Source organism: Solea senegalensis, linkage group LG13, assembly GCF_019176455.1.
Source record: "Solea senegalensis isolate Sse05_10M linkage group LG13, IFAPA_SoseM_1, whole genome shotgun sequence".
NCBI classification, from domain to species: domain Eukaryota; kingdom Metazoa; phylum Chordata; class Actinopteri; order Pleuronectiformes; family Soleidae; genus Solea; species Solea senegalensis.
Window position 1 is genome coordinate 16,372,175 of NC_058033.1, and position 25,187 is coordinate 16,397,361.

Sequence of the window (25,187 nt, forward strand, 5' to 3'; positions counted from 1 at the left end):
GTAGTTATTGTTCTAGCACAGAACTGTAAAAAGAGGGGAAAGAAAAGAAAATTGCAATCCTCACTGATCAATGTTGTTCCCTATAATAGCTTAGTTCAGTGGTTCTCAAACTTTGTAGACCTGAAAAAATGTTGAGCTCTTGAAGTAACACAATTATCGCCAACGTTAAAATACAGTGGTGTAAAAAGGCCGAGCAAAGTCAGCTACACAATTTTCCGTATGCAGATTTATTTCCAATATGATCATTTGCATCCTCTTCCTCACATATACTTCAGACACTGGTTTGGTGTAATTAGGTGAAGATGGAGCGCGAGATAAGGTAACTCTAATTATTATTATATGATTTATTATGATTTTTTTTAGAAAAACAAACACACAGTGAAATAGAGTTATCATTGTACTCAATAGGACAATGATTCCCTTAAATCAGAGTAAGAAAAAGACGTAAAACATGAGGTAGAAGGACAGTAATGAGAAGAATTACTGTTTACCTTTTTTTTTAAGTTAACCTTTAACAAATCTCTACAAACTCACAGAGAGCGGCATTAAAACATGATTATAGCTCTCACTAATGTCAGTGCCCTTGTCTGTTCGGTTAATTGTAGCACAGTTGTCCTGATGAAATTGCTCTGTGACCTTTAGTATTTTTATTTCTTCTGCCCTTCTTATATTTGCTAAGTGACGGCATTTTGGCTGATTAGCGTATACCCTCATACACACATGCACACATACATTCACACTGTTACAAAACACAATGTACTCACTCCCAGTACCCCACTGCCATTGTTCTGCTTTATAACACTGGGAACGGAGCATCAGTCAAGTATATTAGCTGGATCCTATTACTGTCACCAGATTGCCTCTGTGAGCCATCTTAAAGAGCCCCCAGACAAAACTTCCTGTCATGTTAATCCAAGCTTTAATAAATAGAGGGATGTGTAACCATATTCAAATGGGGGCTCCTGTATTTATGCTGACAAAGAGAGACGGGCTATCACAGAATGACAGATGAAAGTGTTTTGCATGAAAGAGGAGCAGCAAAAAGTTTTTATCAGTGTTCATTCGCTCCTATTCTGTGGAGGAATGTCAAATTATTAAAATGGCCTTTAAAAAAAAAAAAAGCTTAAGCCTAATCTAAGTAAAACAGTGCAGGTATTAGGGACGGTGGCCATTGTGAGTGAAATGAATGTTATTCAGCTGAAGCTAGCAGCTCATTTTATCCGCCTTGTTCACCTATTGATATCAAAGTATATACATAATACACACTGTGTCTCCTGAGAGAGATTTATGTTCATCGGAGCAGTGAACATTAGAGGATGCTGTCATTGTCGCTCTCACTGATTCATGTATACAGAAAGTCTGGTATTAAACTCTATTTCCATGATGCTTATTCAGAGGCATTACTAGCTGTGTCATTTAGTTCATGCTCAGACAGCAGCACAGGTGCACGCCTGAAGATTCCCATCACCAACAAAAGAGCTGCTATCGACCTCGCCAACTCGAGGCCATCTCTTCCGTTCACACTTGGAAAAGAGCAAAGACGCGACATCGCAGAGAGTCGCTTGCTCTTTTTTTTTTCCAGACCTCGTTAAGTTTGTGCTAGTTGATCCTTGACTCTGGTGAAAAGAGACAGTGATGTATAAAATCCTGTGTGTCACAGGGACGTCTCATTTCATTCATGAGCTAAGTGAATCTGAAACCTGTTCTATGTTTGCCAATTCTGCACAGGGATGTAGTACATGCAGCATAATTGTCACAAAATCAACCTGGATATGAAGGTTTTTCAAATGTTAAATACCATATAAGCAAATATTTTGTATTTATATATAACATTATACATTATAAAGCATGGTTTTGGTCATGTGCAGAGGAGGGATAGTGATTATATTGGACAATATGACAGGGCAGGAGGAACAGTTGGTGTAACAGAAGAGGACACAAGGGAGAGGACAAGATGGAGGCAGATGATCCAGTGTGGCGACCCATAAAGGGAGAAGCCAAAAGAAAAAGGAGATATAACATATCATTATAAATATACCATACAAGTATGGATGAGGGTGTAATGATGCATTTGCAAAAAAAAAAACACTAAATAAATTGCCATATTTGTATAAATAATTAGTAAGAAAAAACATATTTAGCCACTGTAATGAATGTTGGCTTATGTCAACAATATCTGAAGAATATTTCACCATGAGAAAGCCTTTTCTGTATGGCAATGTAAGTGTCTAAACTACTCACTTTCCAACACCAAAGTCCATCGAGAAAATCAGTGTTTTCATCTTGCAAGGACACAAAACGATACAAACATCAGTGTCTTGTTAGAAAATTAAATAAAGCAGCTAGCATTTATGAAAATACGCTAGACTTAAGTTGGGGCAGATTTTATTCGATTAACCTTTTGTTATAGTTTCAGTTATCAAGGTTTTACCACTTGAATGGCATGGAAGTCAAAGCAGAGTCCTTAAAAGGAGTTGCACAAACGCTCGTGTGCGTGCGCGTGTAACACAAAACAAAGCAAACAAACATGATAATCCTGAAAGGAAAATCACAGAGCCAGGAAAGGGCATGCAAGACCTTGTCGCAGTATCTCATACAACCACACTTCAAAAAACCCAAACTATCCCTTTAATGTGACCTACCGCAGGTATGAGCCTTTGTGCTTTTACTGCTTTAAAATGAAGAAGCATTTAGAGGCTGTAAAATACTTCTTGGCTGTCAGAATATTTCAATTTCACAGAATCACATCATTAAGGTGTGAATTCTTCGAGGTGAATAAACTGATTTTATATTGAAAGGTCAATGTGTGTAATAGGGGTTCTGTCTCTAACCCCTGGAGGACTGCTCCAGTGTAATCCTTCTCATCTCCTGCAACCTCCTCACATGTTCAGCCCATTTGCCCATTTAAACAAACCTCTTCACAGCCTCCATCTCTCTCTCTCTCTCTCTCTCTCTCTCTCTGTATGTGTGTGTGTGTACGTAGTGGAAAAAAAAGAAATCTGATTGGCTTTCCAGGAGGAAGGACATCATTTTAAATAAGTCCTCAATGTTAAACTGTTTGCTTTAGGGCTTAGGGATTGCTCACCTCTCCAAATACTATTTTAGCTTGAAAGCACAATATTTCCCAGTCTGTGCTTTCATATGGGAGAAGGAGGGAGGGCCTGGTGCAGCAGTTTCATGGAGGTAGCTTGGAGGCATACTCCATTCTGACAGAATGAGGAGGCATTCAGCAAGAGTGTGGCGAACAGGAAAGGGGGCCCTATTAATAAAATGACTCCATAATGGGTAGTTCCCTGCAGCTTGGCAAAGGAAGACAGGCAGATTGATGGACGAGGCCGAGGCCTACTTCCTCAAGCGTACTGAGCTCAACTGTGTGGACATGCCTCTGTGAGGCCAAACACAAGGCTGGTCATAACAGCACGCACTGAAGGAAGGGAGAACAGTCCCGATCATTTCCTTTTCTGCATTAAAAAGGTCAAAGTGGAAGTTTTTAATGAGCAGTGTAACACGTCTGATGCTATTGCAAACGTTTCATGAGCTGGCTCGGTGTGGGCTGCACCCCACTAGTGGGTCTTGGAGGTACTGCATGTGGACCTCAGACTCCATTCAAGCATCATTTATTTGTTCTTGGTGCAAATATCTAGTGTAAAACTATCTACATTTGTATGTCTAGTGAAATATGACTTCTCATGTTTCCATAGTCACATTTTAATTGTGTTAACATAACGCAGAGTTTCTCACAACCCCTTGTTGTGCTACATTCTTGCTAATGTGCTAATCTGAGTGTGCAATAACAGAATTTGCGGGACCTCAACTCACTGAAGTTTGGGAAGCGCTGCTATGTGCGTAAGGTCCAGCCATCCTCTCAAATTAAGGCCTTTGCACATCAACAGCACAACATATAGAAACACACCACACACAGTAACAAATACGTTTCACTTGGCAAATTTCGATGCACTCTCGCCGTTCACATTAAGTGCAATATCATTACACAAGGACCAGAACAAAAGATTGCAGTGTGAGAAGAAACGATGATGAATGTGTGCTCCGACATGTTGCCTAATGAAATTAAAAGGAAGGTCCGAGTTGTGCACATTTGAAAATGTTTAGTGTCGTGTTAATAACACACATTCTGTGACTCTAATGTGTGTAGAGAAAAAAAAAAGCATGTCTGTAGTTAATATGTCTGATTTGAAGGACAGAACAGGATTCCATCCACATAATTACCATCTCACCTCCAAGTAAGATAAACAAGTCTACCTGGTTGACTTTTACATTTGTGTAACACATAATTGGCGTCACAAAAGAGAAGAGCAGGCATGAAATAGAATTCATCAGAAATATAGTTTGTTTACAAGAAACAAATTATTTCTAAATTTGTTTGTGTCATTATTTGAGGCTTGCATGGCCTGAATGAGACGTGCAAATAAAACACTGTTTTGTCTCAACCATGTCACAATCGGCCCTAACAATATGAAGCAGGCTCCTGAAGGCATCACTCCATCATCCTTTCATTACATTTCTGTGTAACAGTGCATTGATTAGAGCGGCCGCAGCATGGCTGCCTTTTTAATTGTCTATTTGCTGATGTGAAAGCAGCACAGAGCGCTGCAGCAGGATCTGACACTAACCATTCCGACAATGCTCGCAGGCATTCCATGACACGCAAAGTTCAGATTTGGAATATACATCAGTTTGTATCACCATAGCGACCTCCTCGGATGCCGAGCAGGGGACCTCATAAATATGTAATCCTGACAGATATGAGGAATTGTCTTTCTCAAGTGTTCCTCTCAAGCCATTTTGTTAATGTCAACATGAAGGAAAGTTACTGGAATAAGTGTTGACATTCAGCCCATGGTGTATATCATTAATAATTACATACACAATCCCTTCTGTTGCAGGACGGCTGAAAAACACTTGAATCACATTTTTTTTCCCTGTTGCTCTCATTTTTTTGGTAATGAGGTGTAAAATATACATGAATTGTGTACAGGACGCCTCCATGCCCATTCACTTTGTTCCATCACTGTGGGCTTCATTCATACTGCGTACCTCCCAATCTGTGTGCTTTCTACGTAGCATGTACCTACTCTGACATCATGGCACACTGGTATCATTTGTCACCCTAAATCAGTGGTTCTCAGAGTGAGGTTCAGGGACACCTGCCATAGCCACTTGGTCCATAAAAATAAATACAATTGTAAAAAATGATGCCTTTTTATGAGCATGACGACAGATAATAATAATTTTAAAACCCCGCTCGATTTTCAGGGTTGAGACTGTGATTTATTTTAAGATGCTTGCAATCATTTAATTTTACCAATTAGGTTATGTTTTTCATGTGTCACAGATAGTTAAACATGACATTTCCTAGTATCCATACAATAAATTATCCAAGCCAAACTAATAACCATAGTCAACTTAGCAGATCAAGTCAATTGGTATTACATAAAAAAACAAAACTTTTCTCCCCTTTTTTAAAACCCCCTGTCTAAAGTCCCCAAAATGTAATGGAACATGTCACATTGCCTTTTCAATGAGTATGCAATTTGATATTAATATAAATATAGTGGTTAACAGACACATTTACTAAGAAAAAATAAAGAGAATCAGGTTCAGACAGAAATGACAGAAGATAAGTGTCTTTTCACCATATATTACTCTGCCTTTTTTTATCTGTGTGTGTGTCTGTTTGCACTCGAGCTGTGTATTTTTGCCACTCATCTATTATAATAAGGAATATTCTTTTTGGTAAGGAAAGAGGTTGTGTTCCAGATTAAACACAGCTGGCCTGACCTCTGCTGTGGAACTGGAAAAAACTAAAAATAAACAAAAAACAAAGCTCATCTATCCAGGCTCAAGCTTAAGAACGGTGTCCCTTTTGCCCCCTGGTGTAATTGCAAGAGCTTATAGGGAGCGCTAAAATGTTGCCCTCTGCTCCTTGTTAAAACCAGCACTTGTAAAAGCGCTCAAGCGTGGATGCAGCACATTACAGCTCAACGTTCCCAGACAATGATATAGATTTCCTCTACAAAAGAACAATAGGAAGGGCTGTCACAAATTTGTCCATTGTCACTGGCTTGCTATCATTTCTCTGTTAATTGCCATCATTGTAATAGAATATTAGATGCACTGCACGGCAAAAACGATTGCTGATGAAGGGGCAGTGCCAGCTGGGTGTTCTCCTTCACGATGACCCTCATGTGTCAATTGTGTCATGATGATAATAGTTTGATAATTCATTGATTTCTGGTTTGCCTGGATCACCCAGTCAATCAGTGGTCCCCCACAACATCCATTAGTTTTTTTTGTGTTATGTAATGTGTGTGTGGATACATTAATAGCCTCCGATAGGCCAGTACCATGGCTCCGATAGTGCCCAACAGCTCACAGCTACTGGCTTGTAACAGCCCTAGCACAAATGATGGATCGTTGGTTCAGCAATGACAAGACAAGCACTCACTCTCACACTTACCCAAAGAGAACCCACACTCACATGAGGAGAACATGTCAACTCCACACAGAAAGGCCTGGTGACCTTCTTGATGTGAGGCAACGACGCTAGCCACTGCGTCCGCACAAGTTCAAGATACCATGGAACGGCACTCAAGTGGATATTGACAGTGAAGTCAGTTTCCTGTTGGACATTCCACACGTTGAGTCTTCAGATACAGCAGCTGTCTGCTTTCTTTAAACTAACTTAAACATGTTCTTTATTAGAGAGGAACCTAGCTCAGATTTCCAACCAAGCTTTAAAGTGTGTTATTCCACCAAACATCATTTTGTAAGAGGATGGATTGATAGATGTTGGAAAGTATTTCCCTCTCTATTGACTGTTATAAATCCACCAATCAACCATAATGGTGTTACTTGGGACGTTGAATGTATTTGGTGCCAGAAGAGAAACAGAAAATCCTATTTATCTGTTGCATTTGATAAAATAGATAAAATAGTCCTTTTTTTAATAGCCAAAGAGCTGTCCTAAAAATGCGTTTAATGTGGGATTCCATGTGTAATTTGGCAAATACAATTTGTAGTTTCTCAATTGTTGAGATCTCATATCAAGTATTCCTGCGGCTACATATTTGGCTGAGTTCCCGTGGAAGCAGCTGCTGGCTGAATCCCAGACGATTTACACCTGCCTGGTTATTTCTGCTATATATCATACTGAAGTCACAATTTGAAAGGGGACGTCTAATGAGTCTATTGACTGGACAATGTAATGAATGGGACGTTAATTGGTATGAGCAATCCTGCGCCTTGATTTTTTAGTTTAAGCAAGTTTCATTGTCTAATTTGGACAAGTGTGATCTTCTTTCAGGCAGCACTGTGATGGAAGTTGGTGTTGTACTGCAGGTGTGCTCCAGTTACGCAGCATAAAACATTTTCATTGTGATGTCAAAGCCTTTTCTTCCTCGCAGCACAGCACAATTTTCACGTGTCATTGTGCATAATCATGTTTTGGATTACAATAATATCCTGCCACAGTCGTGCAGTCAGAATTAAAAAAAAAAAAAACAAATTATATTAATTTCTAATAATTAATAAAAGTAACTTTTTTCTATCTGATTTTTTTCCCCAAGGTGAATTGGCAAGCTTTTCAGAATTATCTTTTTTTTTTTTTGTGAAGTCATCCAAACATAGCTCAGAGTGAGGTGCTGGCAGAGTGAGCCCAAATCCCAATAATCCTTGACACCACGACTGACACCAAAATTGGCTGATAAACACACACACAGACCACATTGTTCTGTCGACATTTAAGTTTAATTGAATTTTTATCAATTTATTTGTTTCCCCTTTATTTAAACTTTTAGTCTGTTTTACTCCGTATTTTGTTATTATTATTATTGTTATTTTTTTTATTATTATTAGTTATTTCTATCAATCAAACGCAAATTACTTTTTTATATGTTTATTTATTTAGTGTCTTTTCATTTCATTTTTAATTCTGCTCACCTATTATATATATACCTATATATATATATTTTTTTTTTTTAATTATGCCCGTTATTACTCAGGTGCAAACTGGTGAGACAGTGTTTCCGTGGCTCCTTTTTGTGTATGTTTTTGTCACTTTCGGTGATCGAGGTGTTTGTGAGTATGTGACGTGTATTCGGTTTACGATTAGTTCACTGCACCAGGTCAGAAACAGAACCCAAATCCTCAACAAAACTATGGTCAAAACCAGACCCCGGGTCACTATCAGTGGTTCATGTCTCCGTTCCTTTGCCATCAGATATGATCTACATCAGTGCCAACCCCCAAATTGCAGGAAAGCTGCTCTGCCGGCCTTAAGCCGTGGACTGAATGTAAATGTGCATTTGACACCAATGTAAATCACTGTCATAATTCATTTCTAGACCTCTTAAATCTCTCGCTGTCACACAGCACCTCTGCAGGTTTCTTTTTTTTCTGTCCAGGAACAGAGCACATTAGCTTTTATTGATGCCTTTGTCCTTTGATTCATTATTCAACAGAATATTTCTTTTTTAAAATGATTATTATTATGTATTTCTCAGAGGTTGTTCAAACATATGTAGTTATGCAGCCAAAAAGGTTGCAGAGGTCGCCGGTGACAGGAACCGGAGGCTCTTCTGTATTTTCCTCATGGTCTTACACCAGAGTGATGTGGAGCTTCACTCTCACGTTGCTTTAATGTTGACCAACCAAGGTTACATCCATGTCAGCCAGTTTAGTTTTAAAATGACATTTCTAAATGAGACTGATCTGCCTCCAAACAAGCATTTCAGCTTTATATTAGAGGTGATTTGCTTCCATAATGCAACACCTGCAAATTCAGGTGTGCTGGACATGCAGGTGCAGGTGTAAATATGAGGCTTCACTCATTTTCTTAGTTACAAAGTACTACATTTGAAAAGGGAATGATTTTAAAAGGTGGCAACGTCGGGAGAACAACCCTGTCCAACAAGCATTTCAGTCGACGCGTCCACCACATAACATGAGAGTCGTGCGTGGTACTAAAATCAACCTCAATGAGTCATTCATTGGGACATGTCAGCTCATCCATTATGAACCACATTAAATGCTTCAGAGTAATTCATTTATAGTGTTTTCTTTGTCAAGATTAAATATGTTCTTGCAGTGCAGCTCAGTCGGTCGTGTCTGTGATGCTGATTTTTCTCTATGGACACTGGTGCAGTGGAGCGAGTGGTTAACAAGCTTTAGTTTCCATTCACCATCACTTAAAGAAAAGAGGACACCCTCCTAGTATGCATTAATAAGTTTCATGATAATATATCAGTTTATGATAATATATAATAACCTGGACTGCACAATATCATAGACATTCAGATTTATAGTACGGTGTTTCTGAAACTATCTCATGCAGCGCTTCCTCTCCGACTTTTTCACCTCATTTGCCTAAACACCCTCTCCCACAGCATACTGCCTCCTGATGCCTAAAACTTTAAATTGGTATCCTGGTAACTGTCACTGCTACTACCGGTACTACTCCTATTATCACACCTGTCACCTTTGTTGGCACTATAATGTGAGGTCAGTGCCTCCCAGGCTTGCTTTATTACAATGTCCTCTTTTTTGTCTTGGTTTATTATTTTTTTTCTTCAGGATATCCTCCAAGCATTATTACACATACTGTATATGTCATGTAGGGATTTATCAATCACATTTGGATTCACAGAAAAAGGTAACAAATCACTGGCTTGTGACTTGATTAAGAGATACAATAGAAGAAAGCCAACAATTTTCATTGCCAGCATGTCTTGTCAGGCCTTTCTAAGAAAAGGTTATTTGGTTCAAGTGTGTTTGCTGCAGGTCTAGTTAAAGAGCTGCCCGGCTTCTGCCCCCTCGACCGTCTTCTACCAACCTTCTCTTTTTAAGTGGCCACGGACTGTTCCTGTGCATATACCGCAGTGAAATAGACTTGTGCTCTTTTCTTCATTGTCACAAAAGGCCGGGCACTTCGCTGGAGTTCCCATTCCCCTTTTACATAGTGATAAGACAGCCATTATCCTTTGAACCTTTCTTTTCACCCAGCAAGGAGAAAAGGAAGAGTGAAAGAGAAGGGGGAGGAGGAGGAGGAGGACAGAGAAAGATTTCTTCCCTGAGGTGAGCCTGGCTTCACCTCTGTGTGGTGGGCTTTTTTGTGAGCAGTGAAGAGGTCCTTAACCTTCTATCAGATGGAGGCACACAGTTGTGTTCTGCTTGAATAACTACATTGAAAAGCCCTGAAGCACGGGAGATGGTTCTATAGACTTCGCAAGTGGCAAAGCGAGAGTGAGAGTGAGTGTGAGAGAGAGAGAGAGAGAGAGAGAGAGGCCAGTACTGTATTGTGTGACCTGCTGGAGTGTGACCCTCACATGATGTGCATCTCTGTTTAAGTAGCCATCAGTGCACTATGTGTTTGTGTTCTTTGTTGTATGAGTGTCACAGACAGGATGGTCGTCCACTAATCATGTCACAACAGCGCAGATCTCACTTGAACGTTATATAACGCACCTACATAAAGGAACTCTCGGTCTGCTGTCAGTGGCTGTCTAGTCGCACTCATGTTTCATATCAAGAAAACCGTTTTGTGGACACTATTATGAGAGTTTCTCTTGATGGGAACAGCTTATGGACGACTGTAGCTCAAGAGTTTCTTCAGACCTAATGCAAAGTGGATTTTACTCACATGTCGCTTCTTCAACATGCGACTACTTGTCTATTGTTTTCTTTGTCGTTGTGAAAAAGACACTTAACAAATTCTAAGACCATATCTTGCCTCATGTCATGACATTCATATGATATTGCCCAGCCCTTTCGGCAGCCATCATTAAATTGGCTCTTGAAGAAAACGGTATATTCTCACACACCCTCTGATTCATGCAGTATAGAAACAGTTGTTCTAATATTATTGATGTTAGATGACAGAAGTCAAACGCCTTGAATTTCTGTCTCCTGTGTAAATGATCACAAGCTGTCAGTGCTGTCAAATTAAAATGTTTACCATCGTTGATATTCAGCCATTCCATCTTTGCTCTGCTGTGAAGCTTTCACGCTGTCAAATGTGGAGACATTAGAAACTGGTTGTGCTCTTCTGAGGCAAATTACAGCTGGGGAGGAAAAAAAAGAGACAGAGAGATAAAAGATTGGGATTGAAGTTTTCTCTCATTTCATTCAACTCCAGGACAATATAATTATCTGGCTAGGTACTGGATGTAACAGTGGAGTTACCTTTCTGCCGGAAAAGTCTCCGTGTTCTTCATACTCTGGCTATAAAATCACGAAACCCCTGCGTGACAAATTCCACATCCCACTTCTTGTCACTTAAATGTGATTTCCATTAGCTGCTGTGGCATGATAGAGGTTGCGTTATGTGACATTACAAACGTCTGTTTAACTGCTGCTTCTGCTACAGTTTGCAGCTGTTTATCTGATTTCCAGGCTTTTTTTTTTTTAAATGTCCTTCAAACACATAGCAACCGTGTCTTCCGTGTCAAGAAGAAAAAAGTGCAGGTTGCATCACCACAGAGCTTTTGAATGCATGCTCACTCTTGACGGGTTTATTTCCGTTTCAAATAATGACTGTTAAGTGTCTTATAGATGTCCTTATTTACTTTGTAGTTTCCCCATTGTACACAGTATCGCCATGAGCAAGTGAGGCCTCACTCTAATTGTTTATTCAAGACAATTGATGGAGTGATTCCTGCCAGCTAAACACAACATAATTTGCACTGCTCACTCACTCGTGACACTCTCTACTCTCTGTAACACAGATCCAATGCAAACCCTTTGTAATAAGGTGGTATAATTAACCTCCACTCACCTGAAGACTCTGAATCCCCACCCACTTCAGGCAGGAGTTTTTTTTGTGTGTTTTTTTTTTTTTTAAACGTGTGTTCACTCAAGTGGATGACTGTGAATTTGTGGTTTCCCATGAGTACCAGTTCAGGTTAAGCATTAAAACAGTTCCTGCTGACTGCTTATTGTTAAATTTCAAGTCTTGTTACATTTTAGAGCTTTTTTAATAATCTTTCACGTCACTCAGACGGACACTTAAACACTTGACAATGGGTGTGTCAAGTGATGCTTGGTGCTGGAGGCAGATTTTGGGAGTTAGCAGTGCAGAGTCTGAGTTATTATTATTATTATTGTTGGAAAAGTGATGGTGACACAGTTTCCACTATTGTTGGTGCACTCTGACTGACAGAAACCCAACAAAGACATTCCATTCCCTATGGACGATGATTTGGGTGATTTCAGGTTTCACATTTCATAGCTTCTTATGTACCCAGTGCCAGCAAAGGAAAGCAAACATATGCTTAAACTATCGATCTTAGGCTTTCAGTCATCAGAAAGCCCCCCCCCCATGACCTTTGAAGAACTTTTCACACACACTGGCCCATTACCAACACATGGCATTAAAATGTGCTTTCTGTGATCTATTCACTCACCTGAGAAGCATGGAAGACAGGTGTAAGGGCCACTGATTTTTTTTTTTTTAAACAGGAAACTGCTTTACTTATTTTGTTAAGTGATTTTTGAGAAGAGGAGATCTCTAACTTCTGCTGAAAACCTCCTGGAGGACAAACGATCCTCAACTGAAAATAATACAGCAAGAACAGCTTCGGGTAGAAAAGTCATGGGGTTATTATTGTTTTTGTTTTGTTTTTGTTTACCATGGAAATGACATTGACTTGCATTGTATTAATTGGCGCACGTGTGAATGGAATCATCGACCAAGAGGATGTAGTATTCCAGTTTGCAGGATGAGTTTAAGCAGGAAGTAACAATTTATTGATTATTGAATGGTCACCAGGGTGTGATCAGAATCTAAATACTTTGTTCGTAGGGGGAAATTGATTGTGTTACATTTGCTCCTTCAGAATTAACTCAGGAAAGAAAATAATGAAAGAGACACAATATGAGCAGCAGACAGAATACATACATTACATACATTACAAGAAACATTGCTACTGGTTGCAAGAAGTCTACGGGAAAACAACTTCTACTTTTTACAATTAGAATCATCAATCAATTATAAACATCAGTAAACATTTCCCTCAGGACTTAATGGTCTCAATTACTAGTTTCAGGTCTTCTTCAATTGAACATGTTGTCCGTTTTGTAAGTTATTTTCCCATTTAGAGGAACATATACTTCAAAGTGAGTGGACACCACTGGGACTGAGAGCTAGTATCGTCCAATAGGACCCTGGTTGCGTGTGACCTCTGTGATCGCCCGGTTTCAAAAGCTGATACGGTGCGGATCAAATTGCAAATCCTGAGGCTTTTAAAATGGGAGTTCATGTTATGACTGTAAGACTGTGACCATTTCTTATTTACAGTCTGTGTCATACAAGTTAAACCCATGCTTGACATGCTGCGAATGAGTCGAAAAACACAGGTGTATATAGGTGACTTCAAATCCAGCTGTCTGTTGTCAGCCCTATTTGTCAATCTTCCGGGGCGACGCGAAATAAAGTGCCACATGTGGCCTGTAAGCCATGCGATGAGTAACTGGGCTTTGCCAACGTCTGGTGTGCCAAATGTGTGGCAGGAGGGTGGCGTCAAGAGTGTGCCAGTACAAGTCTGCCTGGCTGCCAGGCACTACTCTTTATCCAATCAGACAGTTGAGCGTGAGTGAGACCCCCTATTCTTGTCTCTCCCCCATCTCCTCCTGAAGCTTTGTCACCCTCCCATGAAAACATAGACACATGCTCATGTGCACGTCTTCTCCCCCATGCACAGCATCAAGCCTCCTACACCGTTACACTTACCTAGACACCATAACCAGGGGGAGAAAATGGTGCAGCCTGTTCCATCTTGGTTTCTGTCTGCCGCTGCTCACTACTCCTCTGTCGTGTTTTATTTTTCTCCCAAGACAAAATCACAGGCTAAATGAACACTGTGTTGTTGTCGGTGGGCTTTTTCTTTCTTTTTTCTTTTTTTTTTTTCACCGAGGTACATTTTTTGACAGAGGTAAAGGGAGCAGAGTGAGTCTGGAGATCTGTTTATCAGAGAGGTGTGAAGGAAAAATGCTGTCTGTGTGGCTTTATCAGACGTGATGAGGGATGATGTTAAGGGAGAAGCTGCAGCAGATGCAGCTGCAAGATGAGGACAGATCCCTCATCTCTCACTATCGTTTAGTGGAATGTGTCTATCTGTCACTTCCCTCAAGACTGGACATCGGCATTTGTGAAAATACACATATTGTTACGAATTTTTTTGCAAGCCATTATTACCTTTTTTATTACCTCACACCTTTTCCACGTTTAATCCACACAATGAAATTGCCTAAATCCTTGTATCATTACAATTACGGTCTATAGACAGACAGGGAAAGGGCAAACACTATATAATGAGGGTAATTACTGTGAGTAGATGTGATTCAATGGGCAGAAAATAGCACAAAGTACACACTGAAAAGCTAACGTCAGAACTTCTCTTGTGTCTTCCAGGTTGATGACGCCATGCTTATGTTTGATAAGACTACTAACAGACATAGAGGTAAGTGCATGGCTTCTATTTTTGTCTCTCTGAAAGGTGAGAAAATAGTCATTCGATGTCCTTTCCCCATGAGATAACACAGAACAGTTCCATTTCACATGATATTAGGTGTACCATCTGTTCAACAATGGGAGCGTGTCAAAGTAATCAATAAGCTGGTATGGTGTTTAGAATGTTTGAGCATCAGATGGTTTGTGTGTGTGTGTGTGTGTGTGTGTGTCAGGTGATGCGCCGGTGTGAGTGTTTCAGAGGTGCTTAAAGGGTGTAAAGATTGTGAGACGGTGGGTGCTGTGCAGTCAGATAACGGCGTCAGATAAGGCCCAGAAGAAGCACTGACTTTATCTCTCGCTCATCGTCTCCTTATCTAAGATGAGCGGGACGTGTCTGTCTCAAGCAGAGGACTTTGCAAAGACAGGCTTCCTCTCTGCACCATAATGCGGTGCTGCGTATTAAAAGTGATAGTTCAGGGTTGGTTTTTTTTGTTTTTTTTTTGAAGCGGAGTCGTACGAGGTGCTGACACGTAGTCAGCACGGACTCTGCTGTGCCTGCTGAGAACCAGTCTGTGTGACGTGAATTCACTGAAAATGTGGCTCATGGACACAAGGAAAAACAGAATGTAGCTACTTAAAAAGGGTACACCTAATCTGAGTACTCTCTGACGGAAGTTTGTAAACTATTCACTCTCCCACACCAAAGTCCAGATAGGAAATCTGAGTATTTAGCTCTTAGAGAAATGGGAGCTGCTGGTCTACTGCTGCCTCGTTTACTAACTTTGTTAAAAACAAATGCACTAAAGTCACTTAATGACACATATGAACTTACTGGTGGAGACACACGTGTGTTTTATAATCAATCATTTACTCATTTACTCTGTGGTTTACAAAACAATACAGAAGTTCAGTTCTTAGGTAAGTCAGAATATGCTGTTAAATTCCAAACATCAAATATTTCAGTGTTACATTGGTTTCTTGCAGTGCTTTGGGGGGCGTGCATTGTATTACACCATACGACCCCACTTCCAAAACCCCGATCTTTCCCTTTTAGATGATCTGCATGCTTGCAGGCCTGACTTAACCAGCAGTAAGCACCACAGCGGCCTGTCACTGCTCCAGCGACATGTGCAGTGGCTGTTACTGGCTGGATGAATCCTCACATCGATGTGTTTAAGGAACTTTTAGGAGACAGCCTGTCCCTGCCCGTGTATGTGTCCATGTATCATTGTGTGCGAGAGCACTTGACAGGCACTGACAGGTATTTCCACAAGAAAAAGGAGCAGACACTTCTCTGTTTGTCACACCAGTCAGCTCACTTGTAGGCAGAGCTGGTACCGCACCGTCTCACTGAACTGGGCTGAGCGCAGTTTTGCCATATGAATGTAAACATTTATTTTTCCTATTTTTTTTTTCTCTTAACACTGAGCGTCTCATCCACTCAGAGTGTATAAATGTTTAAGTGCAGTTGGCACGCATTTAAAGCTGCATGGGTCTTTCCTTCTCTTTCTACTGTGTCTGTGTGTGAACTCTGCATGTGTGTATGCTGTGCACACAAACTCTTTGAGTCTAGTAAACAGTTTCTAAGTGTGGAACATGTGAACTATACTGGAAGTGATCTGTGGCTTTGAGGGGATTTTGATCTGTAGTGACAGAACCCAGTGTGTGTGTACTTTGAGACGAAGTCTCTCCCTCCATCTTATTTCTGGCTCTTCTCTCTCTCCCTCCCTCCCTCTCTCCCTCTCTCCTGTCTGCTGCACTGCCAGCTCTCTGTGGAAGGGGATGGGCGCCACGCTCAGGGACTGTGTTAGGCATTTGCCTCTGGGCAGCAAAATGCCCTTCAAATGAAGACAGTGATGGAGGAACAGCCTCTGTGGCAATTTTCCTGATGACAACAGTCATATTTATATTAAGTGTGACACTGAGGCAGGTGGCAGGTGCAGTTCTTCCTGCACTTTCGGTTTCCACGAACTAACATTTTGATTATTTGTTTCCATAGGGATTTGAAATGGTAGATATGTGCCACTTTCGTCCTAAAATACAACTGGTCTTTCTCGATGAATTGCATAGAATATTATGGACCCATAAGAAAATTTGAATAATTCATCAGAGCCAATGGTGCGATTGTGTAATATTAATGGATCATCTGCCCCCATGGCCACAAATGAAAAGGACACTGAATATATTATAAGTGAAACCAAATGCCTGCCCCCACTTTACCACTTTACCCTTCCAATCAAGTGATGGGCATCTGGCAGCTTGCGGTCCAAATCAATTTTCCACCTGTGATCATTTTCATCTTACAGATTGATTCATGAAAAAATAATCCCCGGCACTGCAGTAGGAATAAGGAATAATACATTCTTTATTTAACATTTCATATGTTACACGATGCAATTCTCAAAAAAAAAACACATTACCTTATCCACAATTGTGAGTCTGTAAAGTGACTTTTTGCAAATAATTGAGGGAATACGACCATCATAGACACCCTTTCATTTACAGGTGTCACGTCTGTACGTTTGCAAATCTCTCGCTCCAATCCTTAAATATGCGACATGAAAGATTCTGCCTCACAAAATATTGAAAAACAAATATTATTTATGTTAATACAGCAGTAGATTAGTGATGCTTTGGGCTGAGTTGCACTCTCTCCTCACAAGTTCTACCTGTATAAAAATAGACAAGTCGCTGTTGTGGCACTTCAAAGCGTCCAGTTGATGGATGTCTGGATTTCCTTAAAAGAAAACGTGTCATTTGGCTAAAAATACTTCAGACAAGGAGAGAGATAAGCCTTAATATTGGTGTGACATTCCCACAACATGACTTAGGGCTAGTCCTGCTCGTCCTTGACTCATCAAGTAACTTCCATCTGCCGTCGGTTTTCCTAACTTGAATCCCGCTCACATGGTCACCATTTTCAGAGTGATGATGTCAGCACTGGCATGCTCAACTGAAATGATTAGTGGCGCTCAAGTATTTGTGGGGTTATAATACTTCAGCTGTAATGGAAGTGTAATTCTATGATGCGCCACACTGACATGTTACTGAGATTTGTACAAAGTAAGGCAAGGCAATTGTATGTGTGCGGCACAGGCAAACTTGAGAGAAAAAATAATTAAAAGAAATTTAAAGCTATGATATGTATGTTTCTGCATTAAAACATCTAAAAAAAAAATATGTAGTGGCAAACGCTCTTTAAAATCTAAAGAAACCCAAATTTCTATTATATTCTTAACTCTACTGGGGCAAATCCTCCATAAAACACCAGAGTAAGAAAGCAGATATTTGATAACATAGTTGTTGTTTTTATTTAAAAGTGTATTTTTCACTCAAGGATCATAATTACTCATTGTTTGCTGAGCATTCTGCTTTCACAGCTCTCCCCATAAAGAGCAAATGCACTGGGAAACCAAATTAGACAACAAATCCCAAGATGCCACACTGCTGGTGTCATCAAACTTGGTCTCTTGGTATTAATTTGATTGAGGGACCCCTAGAGGCAGAATTATATTTCTTTCATAAGTTTCGTGCAGAGCAGAGATAACTCAGCAGAAAATGCCATTGGGATGAAAATCGCTCTAAAACGGTTTCAAATGCAATTGAAGCCGTTTAAAACAGCTTCCAATCAGAGCTGAGCTAAAGGTAAATGACACATCAGAAAAAGAAAGACATTTACAAAAAACTAAAAAGGATACAAGTTCAACGTAGAGAAGGTTTTCTCACTCTTAAAAGCTCTGATGAACAAAATACAAGACCAAACATATTAAGACCAGATTTATTTGTTGCAGCCTTTGACCATGCAGACAAAAGCAGTGTTTATTTTATTTTTTTTCTCATCTTTTGCAAAGAGTTTGGATTGCATATACCACTATGACACTTTGTGTTTGGTTTGTTTGTGATGTAGTGATGAGATGAGTGATCACCACTTGATTGTGAGTGTGTTTTCTTTGTGGGCTGTGGTGAATTGGACAGAGGACAAACGTCACACTCCACTAGTAGCAGCATTGTCCTTCAGACGCTCGCTGTGAGGCTGGAGAGGCGACAGCCAGAGGAGACTCTTTCTACCCTTCTGGTTTTCTCTGCTCATTTCCTTTTACTATATCTCTCGCCGTCATTCTCTCTTCTCTCCTTCTCTTTCACACAGTTGCACTATTTCTGTCCCACACCGTTCTCCCCACCGCGACTGTCTTTGTCATCCCTCCGTTTCCCTCTGTCTCTTCTGCTAGAGGACACTCGCTGTAAGCAAAGCTCCTCACAAAGGCACACGCTGCACACCATCTCCTTGGCATTTAAAGGAGTTGAATACAGCCAATTGTGTTGGAAATTGAACTCTGTAAAGCCTCCGTTCCCTCTGCAGCAGTTCATTGTGGACGAGTTCAGTGTCTTTGGTGAGCAGCTTGGTCTGTCCAGAGGTTGATGCCAGAGGGCGCCTATTGTTACATGTTCTACTGCAGTGTCCCCAACACTCCGCCTCCTTCGAAACAATCTTTTCTCCACCTGACACTCGGAAAACGGAAAAGCAGCAATATTCACATTAGCAATGACACTTTTTCACACATTTTATATCCATATTGGAGTGACTGAGTGTGTGTGTGTGTGTGTATTTGTTACCTCTTTAAGACCTTTTCTGTCATAAACACTAACCTTGGTCTAATGAGGCAGAACCTCATTTCTGAGGAGCTGGTTAAGTTGAGGGCTCTGTGGTTAGGTTAACTGGTTATGGTTAAGATCAGGGATGAGACTTTGTTAAGGCTGTCCAAATGATGCAGTGTAAGATGAATAGCTCAGCATCTTTGTGAGGTCCAAAAAAAATACAAGAAATCTATTTTTGTGAGGACATTTTGACTGGACCCCACAACCTTTGGGGGTATGACTAGTTTTAGGGTTCCGGTTAGAATTAGGTTTAGGTTAAAGGTTAGGCTCTCAGGTGTGAAGGTTAGGGTAAGGGGCTAGGGAATGTATTATGTCTACTGAGGGTTCGGGTTAGTGCTCTCAGTAAGAATGATGTGTGAGAATGTGTTTGTGTGTGTGTGTGTGTGTGTCTGTACTATTGAACATTTGAAGATTGTATCTAATTGTGATTTTGCTCACAGATATTGTAATGATTTCATTCAGGATATTTTAAAATCACATTTATGTCCATTAATATCGTTGTTATAGATTATGATGAAGTAATTGGTACCTCATATACACCTTTTTGCGGTTTCAATCAATTTTATGCAAGCTCTGTGCAAACTTAAAAATACAACTCTCTAATAATATGTACAATTTTTAAGTGGTGTAAAACACATCACTATATTAAAAGCAGAAGCTGATGAAGCCTATCAGCTCCGCTCTACTGTTTCTGTCAGTGGTTATTTTATGCCTAGAAATATGGTGGCAACAAAAACATTGCACTCTTGTAAAAAAGTGAGTCGACGGGAAACAGGTGAGAGTTTGACTGAAAACACAAATAACTGTCCAGAAAACCTGGTTGTGCAGTACTTTGATAGGAAAAAGGACCCTCGTCCCCACGCACCCTGCACTGCTTCTGTATACACACAAGCGCTCCTTCAGTCAGGTCTGATAGTATTGCTCGACAGAGCCTGTTTTTAAGTTGAACGACGCAGCATCCAAACAATGTTCAAAGACCAAACAGAGGCAGAATAATAACATAATAACAATTCAAATAACCAAAGGTCATACACTAAAGTTTATCAAAACAAAATATCAAAAGAAATTGTAATAAAAAATATAAAAATTTTGGACAATGAAGTAGTATTCTCATTCACTGATGGTACCATTCGTAATACATTGCAGCAATTAAAATGGTTTAGCTGTAAAGTGCACAGTCCAAAACACTTTGCTCTAGGACAGAAACAGGAGACACGTACTCGTCGTCATCCCTGACACCCTCCACGTCACTTGTCATGCCTCTGTTGGATGACAGGATGAGTTATACGAGTGGGAAATAAGAGTTAGACTTGGAATAGCCCAGAGTCAGAGTCATTCTGTCATCCACTGCTGTCCTGCAAAGCTGACATCTGATCTGTGAGCTAAAATGTGATTTTAACTGTCAAACACAATTGGTAGCTCCAAAGGAGAGTGTTGCCGAGGTGAGAGGAATAGAGTCTGTGATGAAAGAGCAGCAGAGCAGCAAGTATTATTATCCGGCAAAGAATCAGTATTTAATTTGTACGTACAAAAAGTACAGTAGATGATGGACGAATCCCTTGTCTTGCTGCTGATCCTTAAATAAGAGCTACTTTGCCATGCCATAATTAACCCTCCCTCTCTCAACCACATTACCAATCTCTTCATCATCACATCTCATGCCGCATAATTCCACGCGGGACCATTTCTGACTCTGTAGCATAAATATACACTTCATCTGATTTGATTATTCACAAGCAGCAGCTCAGCGTCATACCTATGAGCCACATGAACCACCGGGAAAAAAAAAGAAAAAAGACAAGTACGTGCAATGCAAATTAGTGCATTACATCCTGATGCTAAATGACTCTCCTCCAGTTATAAGTAGCTGTTTAATTGGGTCAAAAATGCACACGTCAGTGATTGTTTGTTTCATGCTCCTAAAAAACAGTGTCAGCCCTGCACTTTTCATCAAGGTCTTCATTTTCTTTCCTTTTTTTTTTCCATTTAATTACTGTGACTTCAAAAAAATGAAGGTACATTATTTTACCCAGGTTTGTCCTACCTTTTTTTTTTTTTTTAATAAACACCATTAAGAAAGATGATGAAATCCCAGAGTAACTTTCGTTTAATATGGTTTTACAATAGTTTGTTAGCAGGCAGCACCCATTAGGGCAGCTTTATAATGACTGTGTGACTGATTGTAAGCAGAATTCCTTCCTTATTTGTATGATGCAAGTAATAGTAATATGCAACAGTAATGGGGAGCAGGGGTAAAGAGACGTAGGCTGAATTGTTTTAGTCACAAGGCAGCGGTGTATGAGGGAGCGACAGAGCGAGGCACATATTAGACACAATGTTCCTGGAGAGGAAGGGGAATCTTGGTTTTTGTGCAAGGACGAGGCCAAGGCTGTGTGAGTTTGTGCATAGGCTGTTTTCTTTTTTTTCTTTTTTTTGTCTTTCTGCGGGCTTAAAGGGCTGGTTTTCTTGCTGGCAGACGAACAGAAGGCTGTATTGTGTGTCTCTGTAATCTCTTTACCTGGATTGGCAGCAAAGCTAGCAAGTGCAGCTCCCAGTGTAAAATTGGCACCGAGGAGTCAATGTCACACTGAGCGAGCTGCCTTCCAAACAACCAAAAAACTGGTTGTGTCTCTGTGAAGCTGTGTGTGCAAATTAAGTTTTTTTTTTCCTCGTGTTTGCCCAAGCCTACAAATATGCAGCATTTTCCTGAAGCCTTGCAATATTCTATTTTTATTTAGTGGCTGTTGTGTGTGTATGTATGTGTGTGTGTTTTTTTTACAATTTAAAAACTATGCATTGAAGAGCAGAAGTCTTTGCCCTAGGATACACAAGCTCATACTCTAACAAAGGCTTGAGTGGTATTAGATGTCATTATACACCAACTATTTGACATAAATTTGCTTCTCCCGCCTCACTGGGCGAGAAGCAAAAAATAATTGGCCTCATTATCTTTCATCTCTTTGGCATATTACATTCATTATTTTCTACAAAGACTGCCAGTATGAGTCCTGTAACCTGGGAAGCAGCGCTGCACCTCCACAGGTTTAACTGTTGCTTCCTGAAAGGCCCCGGTGTTTGACGTCACCACAATGCCTCATCAGCCACCGGTGCTAGGGATTGAACATGGCCGACTGAGCGGAGGGTGTCTGCCTGCAAAGTGATTGCTGGCTCATTGACTGAGGGGGCTGAAACGGGGGCTGAAACGGAACAGCTACAGTTAGGGAAGAAATGGGAAGGGAAAAGGATAGGGTGGACTCAGTGCAAGAAAAAAAAAAACACAAAACAGGAAAAGTAGAATGAAGGCGCAGGGAGGGTAGAAAAGGAGAAGGAAATAAAGAAAAAAGGAGAGTGGCTCAGTAGGAAGCTTCCCCCTGCTGGCTCCTCTGGCTGGAAGCTGCTGCCGATGGCTTCAAAAGAGCGCCAGGCAGTCTAGGCCTCCGCTTTTAGCAATTAGAGATCACTCCAGCAGATGCCTCCTGGCCAGCCTGCAAATCCCTCAAAAATACCCTCTGATTACTACTGTAGGACACAGGCTGTTTATCAAATGGATCTAGCGCTGCTGAGAGTGAGGTTTGATAATGCCTTCTTTTGTTCAGGCAAAAGAGAGGGAGAAAGAGAGAGCCAGGGTCATTTGAGATTTAAAGATGGATTTTCTTCATGAAAAGCATGCATTTCCATTGGGGGGGGGTGAGTTACCGGTTATTTAAATTGTCACCCAAATATTTCCGCAAACAAATGGATACTGCTGTTTCTTTTTCTTTCTTTCTTTCTTTTTTTTTTCATGAGAATAAAACCTCGGTGGAACTTAAATACAGGTCTTCTTCTGTCGGTTAATATCCTCCACTGCCAATCCCTTGTTAAACAACTGAATCCCTGTGTGTTCTGCACGAGTTATAGCGTTTACAGATCGCAGCTCCTGTGATGACTGTAAAGCAGCCATGGTCCAGAGCCTTTTTTATGCACATAGATACATTATTTTTCATGGTGAGGTGTCAGACGCATGCGACAAGCACGTGGTGTCGTTTGGACATGATCTGTTGCAGCGTGTCTTCGTCACACCGAGATGAACGTATCAACTTTTTTGGAACGCGTTCATTTTCAATGCAGTTTTGCCCCGCAAACGGGTCAATCGTCCCGGTCTGGAACAAGTGCAGCCGGGGGAGGAAGTGTCGTTAATCTAGAGCAAGGTAAGAAACAGCAGAGAGAGAGAGAGAGAGAGAGAGGAGGAGGAGGACATAGCGGTTCTGTAGATGAGTGATGCAGGAGATGCTGCGTGCACGGGGAGTGGACAGACAGATTCAGGCTGCAGGTGAGAGGGAAGATGCAGAGAGAGCCCACTCGACAGATGATAGTCACAGTGGGGGGAATCTGAGCAGGATGGATCAGAGACACTTAATATCAGCTATCCTCCATTATGGCCAAATAAAATGACCGACTCTGATAGAGTGAACCTTGTACCTTTCTCAGAGAGGGCAAAGGAATTGCCAAAATATATGATGTATACCCATTCCCAAAATGGACGGGAAAAATTGATACGGACTGGATAATTTATAACAGCTCGAAAAAGGCCTTGCCTTTCTCTTATGAAGTAGAGACAAAGTCACCTCATGCACTAAGTTCCACAGATGGGATGAAAATATCCTAAAATACTCAATATATTTATGAGAGGAGGAAGGAGGGTTTTTGATGGTAAATATGAATTTATTTCCTACTATTGTCAGACTGCTGCGGCTTGGGGGTTTAATCTCAGATAGCTCAGATCTGTAAAATCTAAACCTAACACGGGAAATGTCCACCACCACCACAAGCAGCATCAACACATGTGTGCTATTAACAGATGAGTTGTTTAAGACTATACTGGCCTGATGTATTTGCCACTACATACCTTTTGTAATATTTGGTATCAGACGGACAACTTTTTATTCACAGCAAAAAAAGTGTTAGTGTTTTGGAAACCACTCTTGACCTTGAAACAACATCAGTCAGCCCTGCTCATTTCCTGTCAGTATTTCACGTAGATCCCTCATCGTGTCCTTAACAGGTCAAATCTCAGTGATTAGTGTGAATGTCATTTAAATGGCAGAGCTAATAATATGCTGTAGGTCTACCTCCACCTGAGGGCCCCCTCATCTTGGCCCCATGATGACAGCAAAGGAAATGATGTGTGTATGTGTGTCGCCACTCTGCTTGAGCTCATCAGCGTCGAGGTGAGCCGGATTTGCGGCTCAACAGGAGGGCAACGCATGACTCAGCCCTGCCTGGGCCTTTGGCCCCGCCTCTTCCTCCACAGGGGTGTTTGCTGCGGTCCAGATCCTGACATTAGCCACCCAACAGACTCATCTCAAAATCAATAGTCTTGCTCGTATTCTGCAATGAGCCATGATGAGATATTTTTGACAGGTTGATGATTAAAGTGCACAGAAGACTCCTCTCCTTGTCATCAGTCACGTTGCTGACACCTGCCCCTCTATCGGTGTTGCTGTACAGTCACGTGTGCGTCTTAAGGTTCGCCTCACAGAACGGATGAGTTTGGTTTTGAGTTGTTTTGAGTCCACTGTGCCGGCCCTGCGTGTCCACCGCAAATGGGGAGGAGGATGAAGGCTGGAGATTGTGGAAGAAAGCCTGGGGTTTTAATCTCTTTCCCATGTTTATCTCACCACCAGGAGACAAACCCTGTGCCATTAAAAACATCAGCTACTGCTGCTTGGCTGCACAGCTGCAACTCTGAAGACATTTGAAGGACAAACTCAAAGGGGGGAAATGTGGAGAAAAGAAGAGGCACATTTGTCAAATAATGGCAGCGTCTGATTTTTATTGATGCAAATGTGTTTGCAAAGCCATATCAATTAGAATGTTGCTCAGACACACAGTGTATGTGAATGCAGTCATGATTTCTTGTGCACACACTGCACATTAGATTCTCTGTTTTGGGAGCAGACGTATTTGAACAAAAAAAAATAAGCAAACATCTTAGGCCTCAGCTGCCATGGGGAATCAGTTTCTTCAGGAAATGAAAATGCCAGCTTGGAATTGTCATCATATCGAGAGTTAGCCGACCTCCGACCTT

General features: G+C 40.9%; 1 protein-coding gene across 7 annotated transcripts in view; it reads left to right on the plus strand.

The window, feature by feature from the left end:
- Positions 1-25,187, plus strand: part of LOC122779366 (RNA-binding protein Musashi homolog 2) — a 315,696-nt gene that overhangs the window by 162,605 nt on the left and 127,904 nt on the right. For all 7 annotated transcript variants that reach the window (XM_044041613.1, XM_044041611.1, XM_044041616.1 and 4 more), the window contains exon 7: positions 14,426-14,474. In XM_044041613.1, coding sequence (XP_043897548.1) covers positions 14,426-14,474 — 49 coding nt within the window. The remainder of the gene's footprint in view (positions 1-14,425; positions 14,475-25,187) is intronic.